The 15,215-nt window shown below is 47.2% G+C and overlaps 1 protein-coding gene across 1 annotated transcript in view; it reads right to left on the bottom strand.

The window, feature by feature from the left end:
- Positions 1-1,573: 1,573 nt before the first annotated feature.
- xpnpep2 (X-prolyl aminopeptidase (aminopeptidase P) 2, membrane-bound) overlaps positions 1,574-15,215 on the bottom strand; it is a gene marked incomplete at both ends in the record, with an annotated part of 49,128 nt that continues 35,486 nt past the window's right edge. The window contains 12 exons of the mRNA XM_084459590.1: positions 1,574-1,774; positions 2,563-2,652; positions 2,850-2,926; positions 4,464-4,523; positions 4,661-4,765; positions 4,969-5,038; positions 5,139-5,199; positions 5,744-5,815; positions 8,988-9,065; positions 9,191-9,300; positions 13,173-13,262; positions 13,373-13,574. Coding sequence (XP_084315716.1) covers positions 1,574-1,774; positions 2,563-2,652; positions 2,850-2,926; positions 4,464-4,523; positions 4,661-4,765; positions 4,969-5,038; positions 5,139-5,199; positions 5,744-5,815; positions 8,988-9,065; positions 9,191-9,300; positions 13,173-13,262; positions 13,373-13,574 — 1,216 coding nt within the window. The remainder of the gene's footprint in view (positions 1,775-2,562; positions 2,653-2,849; positions 2,927-4,463; positions 4,524-4,660; positions 4,766-4,968; positions 5,039-5,138; positions 5,200-5,743; positions 5,816-8,987; positions 9,066-9,190; positions 9,301-13,172; positions 13,263-13,372; positions 13,575-15,215) is intronic.

Raw genomic sequence — 15,215 nt, 5'->3', positions numbered from 1 at the left:
AGACAGACAGAGACAAGACAGACAGACAGACAGGAAGGCAGACAGACAGGCAGACAGACAGGAAGGCAGACAGACAGACAGACAGACAGACAGACAGACAGACAGACAGACAGACAGGAAGGCAGACAGACAGACAGACAGACAGGAAGGCAGACAGGTAGACAGACAGTAAGGCAGACAGACAGACAGACAGGCAGACAGACATCCAGACAGACATCCAGACAGACAGGCACACATGAGGTTTCTGAGTGGTGATTGCCCCTGAGGATAAGTGGTCTCTCTGAGAGACGAGGAACACAAAGTTTGAAAAACCATAAATGAAACCAGCGTGTTATATTAAACACGCATTAGTAACAGCTGAGTGTAGACAGAGAGGGAAGTAAGCAGATAGGCTGCATGTGTGTGTGTGCGGGTTGAGGAGCGTGTCCTGTTATTCTGGTGCTGGCAGACCACATCTGCCCTAGATTTACTTTCCTCTGCGTTGGTTTTGCACGCAGTTTGAGGTTTGTGAGTAAAATTACATGAATTCTAAGAACAGAAAACAAACCTCAGTACAAAACGTTGTCTCCGGTAAAAGTCATGAATATTCCCAATAGAACATTCTTGATTGGCTTCTGAATGTGCGTCACAGCCCAGTGGGTCTTACAGTAGATGCAAGGGAGTAGTTTTGCTTACAACAAAATAATGATCTCATATTTTCAACATCAGTTAGTCATCACGCTGTTCCTCTTTCTCCAGGGCCTGCCAGCCCTAGGGAGTGTTCAAAACACAACCAACAAACACGCAAGACCTCACAAACACGCACACCATTTCTCTCATGTCAAACTTTTTTTTTACAGCTGTATGTGTTTGTGTGTGTGTGTGTTTTTGCTAATCCAACAAAGTGTGCACAGGGCGGATGTCTTTGAGAAACCACATTCACACCTTCCTTGCAAGTGACTTCTGATGGAACGGTTGCCAGGCAACGGGCCCTTAGCTGGCAAGAACACTTCATATGGCGAGAGGCAGGTGTCAAGAGGTTCACAGGGTTGGAGGAGGCACGACTCTCGCAGACTGGCACGTGTGAACCCCAATTATCTATCAGAGAGAGCTCACTGACTTAGATCACTGTGTTCATGTAGCCACACTATCACAGTGAATTTACAAATATTATACAGCTTAAGTGGCAAAATATTCATGAAAATGACATTACAATGAATTCAAAGATTACCTGTGAATGAATCAACAGTAAGTAGACAAATAGTCCTCTTTTAATAAATTATAATTTATGTTGCATTGTCTCAGGGCAGGAGCCCGTTCATATGGAGTGCATTTCATCTAAAAATCTATTTCAAAACATGGACAGATTGGAGACATTTAAAAATGATCATCGAACAAATCAACAGATGCGCACAAAAAGCTGGAAAAAAACAAACAGTCAATATGAAAATTTAAATCATCACACTGGCCACGAATCCACAGGCCCTCTCCCTCCTCGATGTCTTCTACTATTACTATTAGAAACTGCGTGAGGGCGGAGCTTACTAGACGCCACCGCTGTGAGAGGAACGTAGATGGAAGAGGCGGAGCGTCCTCAGGCAGCGTTGCGGAGCAGAGCGGTGGTCAGGGCGGCCAGGGTCAGCGAGAGGGAGGAGACGGCGGCGGCGGGGACGGCGTTCTGAAAGGGCTCCGTGTGTTTCAGCATCCACGCCTTCTCCTCCGCCAGGCCCTGCTTGTCCAGCTCCGCCCCCATCAGCCTGCGGATCGTCTGGTAGTACGTGTCCAGCCACTGGAGCTGTGGGGAGGAGAGGGAGAGAGAGAGAGAGAGAGAGAGAGAGAGAGAGAGAGAGGAGGGACTGGGTCTGTATGGACTGTAACACTCATCATATGTCCTGTACACAGTATGCAGAGACACACAGTTCATCTTTTTCACGTGTGTTAACATTAAGATACAATATTAGTCAAAGTACAGTAAAACTACTACAGTACTGTACATCAATTTGTAACATCCATTTGTAGCAGCAGAATGACCCTGCACAAGTTTTGAAATGAGCAGATAATAAGCCTTCAGAATGAAATATTGAAAGAAGAGAATTACTGTTTAGACTAGAAGGTACTGTACAAAATGAAAGTGCTGGATGTGTCGTCCCTTAAACTGTAAATTTCACACATGGTTTTCTTGAGGCAGAAAAAAACTACTGGGTTTAAAACAGCTGGGCACAAAGATGCAAACCCAAGAGACTGTAGGGGATTTGGGGAGGAAACAACGTAACACCATGTATCAGAGAAATTATTGAACCCAGTAACCTGGCATTGACATCAGCACAGCTCAGATCAAACGGTAGCCTACTTCACAGGAATATAGGGCTTGAGTATGAGAGCATGTCAGAATGGGGACTTCTTCAAAGAATTAAAAACATTGTACCACTACATGGCGCCTAGTGATTTTTACCATACAGTCCTCTAAAAATGATTACATTAAGTTAATTACAATATGAGGGTTATTACAAGGTAATTCCTTTTTTACATGGAATTTCTACAAGTAACAATGAGACATTTGTGTGAACTGTAGAGATGTGTTACCTGCTGTGGGCTCAGAAGAGAGGTGTCAATCAACTTCCTGTCGTAAGGGACCAGAGACACTGTGTCAAAGGTCAGGTAGTTGTGACCATACTAGGGAGACAAACACACACACACACACACACACACACACACACACACGCACACACACACACAGCGGTGAGTGAAAGTGACATTATTTTCCACAGAGGAAACATACTTTAGACCCTGTAGTTTACAGGCACAGTCAAAGGTTATCAGTGATTAGTCACATAATGATGTACGCTGTTGCTCCAACTGATTTACCACACCTTTGTATGGGCAGGTACAACCACAACAACATCTTCAATACGGATCCCAAAATCGTTCTCCTTGTAATATCCAGGCTCTGAGAAAAAATGTACAAAATGAGTTTGACAAGGGGGGGAGTGCAAAAGGGGAGCTCAATTGTAAACAAACAAACAAACTAAAAAAGACAAGAAAAGAACCAGGCCTGGTCCAGCCTGGCTTATGGCTGATGGGCATACTGTACATACAGCTGTTCTTTTGATAGTTCTGGACAAATTTAATTGCCTGCCCTATGCATTTCCTTTTAGGCGGTGAAGTAAGTAGGCCTAGACCAAGACACAGTGTCTTATCTGGATATGTACACATATTTGATTGAGCCAGCAGGTAGCATTACGTGTAAACTCACGAGAGCATCACATTGACCTTGAGCATCATCCCTTCAGCCATGTTAAATTGTGTTCAGTGACCCTTATGAAATGTGCATATTAAGTAGAATGTCAAAGGGATGATGTGTTAAGCAATGAGAACTCACTTCCTGTTTACGCTGTGTCGCATTGAGGTTGAGTGGAGGCCATGTTCAATTGTGCCCGCATATTAAGGGATGATGCATCCAACAATTAGACCTCACTTAGGAGAATTAAAGGAGAATTTCACCCTAGAACAACTAGACAACCACAAAACAATAAAGAAAAATGTGGTTTCCTTGACAATAGTTTCTCCATGTAAACAAAGCATGTTCACGAAGTCTGCGCTTTGCCTCCCTTTGCCTCCTCCCGATATGTAGTTCAGTTTTGCGCAATGCATGCTGGTTAATCGAGTCTGGTTTGGTTTAAGTTAATTGTAAACAAGACACATATTACATGTGTTTAAAGGCTACAAAATCATAGACTTGAATTCTCCTTTAACAATCAGCCTGGTGGTTATTTCTGCAGTAGGCCTACAATTCACATCATGACTATTACACTGGTGACAATGGTACAACAATTACAGTAATACTGAAGCCCATCAGCCTTTAGCCAGGATCAACCGGCCTGGTTTTGCACTGCTGATACAACACCACCATAAAACTGATTAGCCTACTGCACGCATTTCAAAGACCAGCCAACTGACTGAAAAACGACAACAGCCAGCTAATTAATAGGCTACAATATAACACTTTTTTCCAGGTTACACAGCACACACACTTTTTTCCAGAATGACTTTTACCGATGACTGACTTGACAGGTATTTTGGCAAACTTGTATAGGTTACTGGAACTGTCAGTTGTGACTGAAGGTGACAACCAGTCAAATAGGCAAATGTATCAAACAAGCATTTATTTGGGAACACGTTAGCTGGTCAGCATTACAACCAGTTTGTTGGCTTTTCCTTTTGACAACTGATAAGTTGATATGTTGCACAGAAAACACTTTTTGCGTCTTGTGGAGAAGCAAAGCCACGGACAGAGTGACCAGCCATGTGACAACCCAACAAATGCTATTCTAGGGCTTTCGGGTTCTGCCCGTCAGCCAAAAATAATATAAAGTAATGATCTCATAAAAAAAAGTCTCATAAAAAAAACGCACTTCAAACTTTGAAAAGGAAGGCCATCTTCTTTGAATCAAATCAGCCAAAGCTGGTTTTGGTTGAGGCCTTACCTATGGAGGTGAACATGCCCTCCTGGAATGGAATATTGTTGGACTGAAAGCCCACAGGCCCTGGAAGAAACAAAGGATCAGTGGTTTATATTTTGTGCAGTTGGACAAATCTTGATTGTGGAGGAGAAATGTGAGGTTATTAACCCAACAGTAAAATATTGATATTTGAAATGAATGGTCGAAATAAAATATCATACACTCATGGACGCCAAAGTAGTTCCCCACGCCGTGACCGGTCCCATGGCCGTAGTTCAGGCCCACCTCCCATAATGCCCGGCGGCCCAGCATCTCCATGTTCACTCCTGTTGATAAAGAAAAGACACACCATGAGCCTGGACATCCTGTGAACCCTTTCCTCTGAGGAACAACACTTGAGCTGTTCATGGAGGACAAGTGGACAAATAGCGCCCTCTTGTGTCTGGACAGAGTAACTTTCTTAAAAGTCTAACTAGGGACAGCAGTGTGCTCTGGCTGAGTGCTTACAAACTATGCTTTATATACCCACCTCGTGTCCCTGAGGGGAAGACGGTTCGCGATATCTCAATATTCCCCATCAGGACTCGTGTGAAGGCCTCCTTTAAAAGTGATGGACACTGGACCATGTTATCCACAGGACTGGGTCGGTAAAAACAGTTACAGTATGTGTAATGTAAACAAGGCAATCCGAAGCTGTACCCTCTGCATGTCTGTGGGCGTGCCCCAGTGAACCGTTCTCGTGATGTCAGTGGTCCCATCGCTACGGGGAGGAGGGAACAAGAGTCATGACAGGATTTCAGTGAACCTTGATCACTATTGTAAGTGCCACACTGTGGTGGGTAGGTAGTACTGGTTACTACAGTAAGGATGGTAGGTAGTACTGGTTACTACAGTAAGGGTGGTAGGTAGTACATAGTACTGGTTACCACAGTAAGGTGGTAGGTAGTACTGGTTACTACAGTAAGGGTGGTAGGTAGTACTCACTACTACAGTAAGGGTGGTAGGTAGTACTGGGTACTACAGTAAGGGTGGTAGGTAGTACGTAGTACTGGTTACTACAGTAAGGGTGGTAGGTAGTACAGGTTACTACTGAAAGGGTGGTAGGTAGTACAGGTTACTACTGAAAGGGTGGTAGGTAGTACATAGTACTGGTTACTACAGTAAGGGTGGTAGGTAGTACTGGTTACTACAGTAAGGGTGGTAGGTAGTACTGGTTACCACAGTAAGGGTGGTAGGTACAGTAGTACTGGTTACCACAGTAACTATGGTAGGTAGGCTAGTACTGGTGTGAAATCTCTACTCACAGATACTGGCCTCCAGAGTCCACCAGATACATCTCATCCTCAGTCAACCTCCGGCTGGATTCTTCAGACGGGCTGTAATGCAGAGACAATGGTGTTAATATGTTAATATCACTACGGTGGAGATTCTCACCTTCTAATGGACAGACAATCCATTGGGAGGGATATTCAGTGGCGGGGTCAGGGGGGTGGGGGGTGGCTCTGGCACTGGAATCTGATTGGCCATCCCTGGTAACCCCCCTACCATGATAGGCCATTGTGAGACATAGTAGCGATGACTGTGAAAATAATCCGAACCAGTGTCTTTATATTAATATTCATGAGTACAGTAGAAAAACATTAAAAAACATTTTAAAAAAAAAACAAGTAAAAGTAAACAATAAAGTATGCTAGGTAAACTTTATCCCCACCTTGGGATGGATGTTAAGTCCCATCTCATCCCCTAGCTCCTCACTCCATAGCATCAATGACAGCCATAGCCTTCCTGGGGCATTCAAACATTTTCACCCCGTCCTTGGCCTCAATGTTCAGTTTGGCAGGAAACAGCATTCTGAAGCTCACCTTCCGGTCATGCAGCTTTTTATTGCACTCCTTGAATTTGTCGCGTTTCAACTGTGTGGCCCTGGAGTAGCCTAGTCCGGGAAAAGCCTGCTTCCAGTTCAACCTTTTCCTGTTGAATTTGGATTTGAGCCGCTTCCAAATCCAGCTTGTGTTTTTTCTCCATTGCTTTCGCTTTGGCCATTATGACTCGTACCTTTAATAGGGAATGATTCTGTTTCATGTACTGATTGTTTTTGTATCCAACCCTTTGTGTCATCCATAAATTCCTTAAATGCGAGAATTTTAGGTTCAAACCAGTTTGTGTGATCTTTCTCTCTTTCAGAGGCAGGCAATACTTTTTTTACTTTTGCTTGTAAGTCCAGAAACTCAGTCAAAGTGTTTTCGAACTTTTGGAAACGTCCACACACATATTACAATTCATCATAATTAGATATTAATGTCGCAATCATATTATTTTGTCTCGTTAAATAGCCGAGCTTGGCTTTCCTTAATTGTCGCAATTAATTCATTCACATCCACCTTTTCACTTTCATCAAAACCACCTTCAGCGCCACCACCGGCACTTAAATTATTTATTTTATTTATTTATTTATAAAGTGTTTCCAAACAACCAAGTGGTTTGTAGGCTTATACGCGCACCGAGTGCGCACGTTGTGGTGAAGCGACTATCAGTCAGAGCGGAGCACGGCTCCTCTCACCACGCCAGGTAGGACGATTGCCAATTGACAAATGCGCTTCAGTTACTCACGTCACCTTTGTCGAGTGAGTTGATCGCGTTGATCTAAGCGCTTCTTAGATGAATCTTGTCCTTCCAAGCGAGTTTTCCAACTTAACTGTAGTGGCATGCCTTTGAATTACCGCTTCTTATGAGGCAGGGCTAGAAGCTTTTGCTCAACGCATGTTCCATAATCCGTGATTGCAATAATGAGGGAATCCGAGGTAAAAAGTGAACAAAATTTATTTTTTGAACTCAAAAGTAGGCGATGGTACAGGTAGTACAGTATAGTAGCAGTAATTTGAACGGGAAATTGAACAGAGTAGATAGTGGAATTTAGCAGAGGTAATCTAGCAGGTTGAACTGTTGGCTTGCTTGCCCCACCTCGCTTGTTCATAGCCCCGGTCTCTTTGAAGCTTCAATGAGACCGCCACCACCACAGAAGAAGACTACCTCGGAAAAATAAATTCACTCGGACAAAACGCGTCTAAATAAGTTATTTAATGGTCGCGCCGAGGCTTCAAAACCCAGCATTTGTTTAAATAGACCCTTTTGCTTAGGTAAGTTATGTTTCATGTTTATCTAACACTTGTAAATATGAGCGCCTCTCCTAAATAGGCCGACACCGATTTATTGTGACGGCGAAGTGAATGGAGGGTGAAAGGACTGTTGTCTGACATGAACGAGCATGCGACTACAGGACTGAAAAGTGCTAGCTTGTTCATAGCTGCCGCGCCTCCTGTATACACCCTTCCCATTCTCCCAAATTGCCAGTGGCCACACCCAAACCAATATTGTGACCACACCCTTATCAATATCAAATCCATCAATCATAATCAGCAACCACAGTTAATCAGAAATTATCTTAAAGGGCTCCTACATTTATTCTATATTGTACAAAAAAGTTGTTTTGGCTGGTACAAGTGGCTGTAGATTTCAAGTTTGTGTCTCTGCAGACTGGAGACATTGAGAGGGTGGGCAATGGTCGTGACAACTGTCAATCATTGTTTGATTTAGCCTATCAGAGGCTTACAATCCACTGTCAATCAAAAACTGATTTCAACTGAAATGGTTGTCAATCAACTTTTCATTTGGCTAATCATCTTTCTCATAGGAGAAGGGCATGCAACTTTTGACTCGTAAGCTCGATTTTCAAAACCATGGCATCGTTGGATTCCTTGGCTCAAGCCGAGTTCAACGTCTTTTACTGCCATATTAGATTTTCCACCATTTGGTATTTTGTGAAAAACACTTAAAATGTATCTCCTCCTATGGATTTTCACCAATTTGCACGAAAGTGGGAAGTCACAATCTCTAAACCAATGTCCATGCCATGAGGTCATTTCCACCATATTGGATTGTCCGCCATATTGGATTTTAGGTTGCAGCTATATTTCTCATTGTGATTTTATTTCGTTTTAGGGGTGCTCTTTATATTACTGGTTGTCGTCACCTAATGGCCATTTATGTAGTATATATAGCCACAGGCAGGTTTTTCTGTATCTATCTATACTACATGGGTAGGCTATAGAAGATTTGCATGAATAACTACCTGCAAAACTGTACACAGAGGGCTGTATGGATGTTTTGTGGCCTGTTTCGACCAAATAAACAGAATGGTAAGCACACGAGTTTGTCATACTATTCTCTGCTGTGTAGTGTTGATGACTGATATGCAAGAACTTTTCTTTGAATGTGTGCATTTGTGCTGTGTGCTGAAATGAGTAGGCTATGGTTAATGAAAGCTTCAGAACCACCGCTGTGGGAATGATATGCAGTTCAAGGAATGCGCAATTTGCTCCACCACGCACAAAAAAAAATAGTGAAGTGTGCAAAACATTGTGCCCCACTTGTGCCACCCCAGCCAAAAAGGTCTGGACACACCCCTGGAGATATTAAAAGATGATGCTGAGGAGGAGGAGGAGAAGGAGGAGGAGAAGTAAGAGGAGGTATGCTACAGTACAAGTTTACCTGTAATGGGCCAAAGCAGCATTAGCACCACTGGCTGAGATGGTCTCAAAGCTGGGCCCTCTGTTATCCTTCTGTTTGCTGTAAAGTACAGTACAGACGACAGCAACATTAAAGGCTACTACTGACAGTAGTGGGTGAGTGTGTGTGTGTGTGTGTGTGTGCATGCATGCATGCATGCATGTGTGTGTGATTGTGTGCCCTACCTGCGACGCTCGTCGACATAGCGCGCTGCGGTGAATTCGGTCTCCTGCCCCTGTGGCACGCTCTTCTCCAGCCACATCAGGAGCTGGATGACCGCCACCGCATCTCTCACCTACGGACAGCCAGACAGGACAAACTGAGCGCCCAGCTTCCGTTTGCATGTCACAATATTTAACATCTAGCAACCAGGTTAAACGCATAACAAAAAGTCATATTTGACGTGACAGCGGATGACGGCTCGAGCCACTGACAGCGAATCTCTCTTTCGTGTGTCATCATCAGATGTCCAGCTCAGTAGCGTATAGCCACGCCCTCGTCTCAGGTCCCACATCGAAGAGGCCAGCTTCCGAGGGTGGTTTATACAGGGGACAGGCGGTGATTATGTGCTCAGCTGTCTGCTCCGGCTCCCCACACTCACACGTTGCTCCGTCTGCCAGGCCCCACTTCCTCATTGTTGCTCTGTAGCGTCCGACCCCAGTTCGCAGGCGGTTCAGCAGGGTCCATTTCCGGCGCGGCAGTTCCTCTCCTTGAATACCGCCTCCCGGGTCCTAGATGTAACGGTGGATGCGTGTAGGCCCGGCCGACTCCCACTCCTGCTTCCAGGCTGCCGCCAGCCATGCCTCTGTAGACTGGTCCTCAGGGATGGACCTGAGCAGATCTTGTGCCGCCTTGTTGTACGGGTGGCGGGACTTGAGTCTATGGGGGGGCAGTGGCGTTGTGGTGGTGTTGTGCAAGATATGCCAGTCGTGTCTTTGGGCTTTCCTTGCTAGGGCGAGGGTAGCAGCCTCTCGTCGGAGGCCGGCCGGGGCAATTCCTGCTAGTACTGGCAGGTGGCACACAGGAGTGGGCTTCAGGCAGCCAGTTATGGTCCGCAGAGCGTTATTTATCGCAATGTCGACCTTCCTGGCATGAGGGCTTCTGCACCAGGCTGGGGCACAGTATTCAGCTGCAGAGAAGACCAGGGCTTGGGTGGAGATTCGAAGCACCTTGGCGGTTGCACCCCAGCTAGTTTCAGCGAGACGTCGGATTAGTGAGACCCTTGATGACACTTTGGCCGTCACCTCTTCAAGGTGTTGTTTGAAGGAGAGTGTCCTATCCAGGCGTACACCGAGGTACCGCGGGGCTTGCTGGCACTCCAGGCGCTTGTTGTTTACGAAAACTTCCAGTTCCCTTCTTGCCTCGCTGTTGTTGAGGTGGTAAGCTGCTGACACTGTCTTGCCAATGCTGAGCTGGAGGCGCCACATGCGCAGATGGGCTGCTAGGGTGTCCATGTCGTGGTTTAGGCCGACTTCCATCGCCTCCCATGTTGGTCGTCGCATCATGATGGCCAGGTCATCAGCGTAGCCATATTTCCGGGATGTTGTTTCCGGTAGGTCGTGGATATAGATGTTGAACAGCATTGGTGCGAGGACAGACCCCTGCGGGACGCCATTCCTCAGCCTCCTGAGCCTGCTGCATTGTCCGTCACTGGTCTTTAAGGTGAAGCTGCGGTTCGTCAGCATCTCCATGATGAACTTCACCATGTGCCGGTCGGGGATGGTCTTTAGCAGCTTTAGGTGGAGTCCACGGTGCCAGACGGTATCGTAGGCAGCTGTAAGGTCAAGCAACACTACTCCAGCCTTCTGTTTTTGCTGGAAGCTGTCCGCAATGTCTTGAGTGAGCAGTGTCACCTGGTCGACCGTTGACCGTCCGCGGCGGAAACCGGCTTGTTCCCGTGGAAGTTGTGGGTCCACTACTGGCTCGATGCGGCTATGGATCATCCTCTCCAAGATCTTGAATGGGATGCAGAGCAGTGATATTGGTCTGTAGGACTTAGGGTCTTCAGCAGGTTTGTTTGGCTTTGGAAGGGCTATGACAGCAGCACGGCGCCAGATCTTCGGGAGCTTGGACCTCCGAAAGCATGCTGAGTAGAACGAACAGAGCCATGCAGATGTTCTTGCGCTCTGGTGGATTGCAAACTCAGGCTGGATGTAATCAGGCCCTGGTGCCTTCCCTTGTTTGATTTTGCTCATGGCTGTCTGGAGCTCAGCGGTTGTGAAGTCTCCTGACAGGTTAGCATCCACACTGGCCGCCCTACACAAGGAGGACACCTCGTGTGCCGTTACTGGGCACCTGGGGGCCGATGGTGTTCTGCCTGTGAGCTGGTTGATAGTCCGCCATGCCTTGCGGCTAGAGTGGGTGAAGTCGATTGACTCCACAACTTCGGTCCACCTTGACCTTTGGGTGGTGTCCAGCTTCTGCAGGAGTGCCGTTGCGGACTCATCCACTTCTTCCCTGGAGCTTGCCTGCTGGTGGAAATGCAGGAGGTGGCTGCACTATTCATCCCAGCCCGGGATGTACTTTGCGTTAAAGCCACAGGGGATGGTTTTCCTTGCTGCCCCAAGGAGTACTTTGCAGTACGCTGCATACCCGACGTCCACGTCGGCATTGTCTGGGTCTGGGAGGCTGACTGATTTTCTTTCTGTCTCCTCAGTGAATGACTGCCAGTTTGCCTTTCGAAGGTTCCATCTCCTGACGGGTTTCCCTGCTACTGGCTGCACCAGGGATGGGACCTTTATGATGGACGGTCGGTGGTGTGAGCGGGGGAACCTTTCCAGGACGCGTCTCTCCGGCTTTTGGGCCGTGTGGCACACTGGGAGGTTCTTTTGGATCAAACAACAGCAACGCATTGGCGCTGGAGGCCCATTGGCTTAGTGTCTCTCCGTTTGGTGTTGTGTGGCTGTAACCCCAGTCTGTGTTTTGGCAGTTGAAGTCCCCTGCATAGATGGCGGGTGCAGGTGCTAGCGGGAGAGATGCCATGGTCAGCGTTGATGGCGGGGGCTTGTAGACATTGACAACCGATGTGATCTGCACTTTAGTGGACAGCCATTCGATACTCAAGCCTGGTGGGGATTGGCCAGTGGCTGTCCAGCTAAGGTCGTCCCTGACAAAGGTCGCAAGTCCATGTTGTTTGCTGTGGATGGATCCGGCAAGCTGGAATCCGGGCAGTTTGAGGATGTTGTCACTGTCACAGTGTGTCTCCTGGAGGAGGACGGCTGCTACTTTGTGGGAGTCGGCGAGGTGGTGGATGACTTCCAGTTTGGCGGTGGTGAGGCCCTCTACATTAAGCTGGAGCACTGACAGGACCTGGTGCTCGATGGTCGGGATGGACGCCCGTCCTGACGTGGACGTTCGATGTCCCTCCGGCCTCTTGCACGTCGGCCTGCCAGCTGGGTGATGACTGGTTGGCGACATTAGTTTTGCAAGCTGGTCTTGCACCATTTCTTGCTACTCACGGAGGAGGCCACGTGAAGGCTGTCGTCATCTCCTCCTGACAGCGAATGAGAGGCAATCATTAAGCTTATATTGACGTCAATAGAGAATGACAATGGAATCCTGTCTTGATACAGCCTGTTCCATTAATGATTGACAGCGAATGAGAGGCAATCATTAATGGAACGGGCTGTATCAAGACAGGATTCCATTGTCATTCTCTATTGACGTCAATACAAGCTTATGTAAACCTCCCACTCAAACCCCAATATGGAGCAGGGAAATTGAACTGATAAGACGTTCGATCAGAAAGCTCTCAGACAGAGGCTGCTGGAGCCTCTGGCGTCTCTCTGTGGGATTTTATGACTTAATAAGAGTGGAAATTCCACCGACGGACATGGCTCTGAATCTATAAAAGGAACACAGAGTGCTGTGTTTCCAGATTAACTGACCGACCGCACCCAGATTGATTGTGTGTGTGTGTGTGTGTGTGTGTGTGTGTTTGTGTGCGTGTGCGAGCACGCGCGTGTGCATGTGCACGTGTGTGTGTGTGTGTGTTTTGTGTGCGAGCATGCGCGTGTGCATGTGCACGTGTGTGTGTGTGTGCATGTGCACGTGTGTGTGTGTGTGCATGTGCACGTGTGTGTGTGTGTGTTTGTGTGCGAGCACGCGTGTGTGCATGTGCACGTGTGTGTGTGTGTGTTCAACGCATCCAACAGCTGAACAACATACATGAGCGTCTCTCAGAATCCGCTGCTCTGTATCGTCTTTCACTGCTTTGGTGGTCAACACAGGGGAATAGGCGCTGGTCAGCAGCTTATCCTGCAGATGGCACACAAGCATAGAGAGAGAGAGAAGAAAAGTGGTGATTACATTTCATGTTGAACACTTTACTTCACCTCATCAAGGTCATGTGAACCCCCTGGTCTCACCTGTGGAGTGATGAGCTCGTACAAGGCGTAGTTGGTGTACTCTGTGCCTATCCACACCTTCACATCCGGTTTCGACACGTATTCCGTTAGGGTCGCCCGTACGTTGTCATAGTCTGTCAGCTGTACACACAGGGCTGTAGTACAGGTGGAGTTCAGGTAGAGCTTCAAGTCCTCCGACACTCTATGTGTATGTACAAACAGCCTGAAAGAGACAGAGAGAGAGAGATGGAGAGGGCAAGAGAGAAAGCGAGAGAGAGGAAGAGAGAGAGGGAAAGAGAGATAGAGAGGGGGGGAGAGAGTGAGGGTGAGGGAGAGAGGGGGGAGAGAGAGGGGGGAGAGAGAGAGGACAAAGAGAGAGTGGGAGAGAGGGTTCACAATGCTCCAATCTATCCTTTTTGTAGTGGCATTCCTTTGAATGACCGCTTCTTATGAGGCAGGGCTAGAAGCTTTTGCTCAACGCGTGTTCCATAATCCGTGATCGCAAGAATGAGGGAATCCGAGGTAAAAAGTGAAAATAGTGGAATTTAGCAGAGGTAATCTAGCAGGTTGAAAAACTGTTGGCTTGCTTGCCCCATACCTCCTTTATACACCCGTCTTCCCATTCTCCCAAATTGCCCAAACCAATAATGTGACCACACCCTTATCAATATCAATATCTAATCCATCAATCATAATCAGCAACCACAGTTATGCCACTATCCATGCCACGGATCCCACAACTCAGCCCCTGAGTGGGCTAGAGACACACTTGTCTTCACCGGTGGGGGCAGGTGGGTAGCCTGGAGAGCGCTCCACTGCCCCCGACCCAATATGACGCGAGGGGGCGGAGTCTTGCCACCACACCACTGTCCACGCCACGGACCCCACAAATCAGCCCCTGAGAGGGCAGGTGGGTAGCCCAGAGAGGGCTCCACTGCCCCTGACCCAATATGACGCAAGGGGGTGGAGTCTTGCCACCAAGCCACGGATCCAACAGCAAATGGGCCTAGGATATAGACAAGTAACTACTGGTGGAATGGTGGTGGAGCACGCATCGGGAACCCGCTGTAGGTCCGCTAGCCTTGTGTTATCTGGGTTTATCTCTTACCTTTGTCCAGAAACAGAAGTTGAACCAATTGCAGCAAAATAGCTAACGTTACAGGAATCATCAGTGTAACTGCTTTAGCCACTGACCGCTACCATTAATGTTATGGAAGCTGCTGCTAGTTGTTGTGAGCTCATGAGGTAACTGGCTATCCCGCTCTTATTGTGCAGGATTAGCATTGGAAGCATTGGAACTGATGTGCCCAGGCGACAAGACCTATCTTAATTGATCAATTCACAGCTATTTCAGTGGCATGACTAGCTTCCGCCCTACCAGTCCTGAACAGAAACAAGCGAGCCACGCACATAAGCCAGGCTTGGCCTGGCCTGGTTTCTCCATTGCTTTCGCTTTGGCCATTAGTTCTCATACGCGCGCTGGTCAAACGCTGGCTGCTGGTCTGTCCTCGGGCCTGACATTATCGGGAGGATCATTAGGAGGAATAAACATGGGAAGACTCGCACCTTTAATAGGAAATTATTCTGTTTCATGCACTGATTGTTTTTGTATCCAACACTTTGTGTCATCAATAAATTCATTAAATGCGAGAATTTTAGGTTCAAACCAGTTTGTGTGATCTGTGTCTCTTTCAGAGGCAGGCAATGTTGGACTTTTGCTTGTAAGTCCAGAAACTCCAGAGCTTTTGGAAACGTTAATGTAGCAATCACATTCTTTTGTCTCGTTAAATAGCCGAGCTTGGCTTTCCTTCAACCACCTTCAGCGCCACCACCGACACTTAAATCATCTTTCGCCCCATCCATT

Source organism: Borostomias antarcticus (genome assembly GCF_949987555.1).
Source record: "Borostomias antarcticus genome assembly, chromosome: 28".
In the NCBI taxonomy this organism is placed as follows: Eukaryota; Metazoa; Chordata; class Actinopteri; order Stomiiformes; family Stomiidae; genus Borostomias; species Borostomias antarcticus.
The sequence above is the reverse complement of the archived record's forward strand: the minus strand, read 5'-3'. Positions and strand labels throughout refer to the sequence as shown.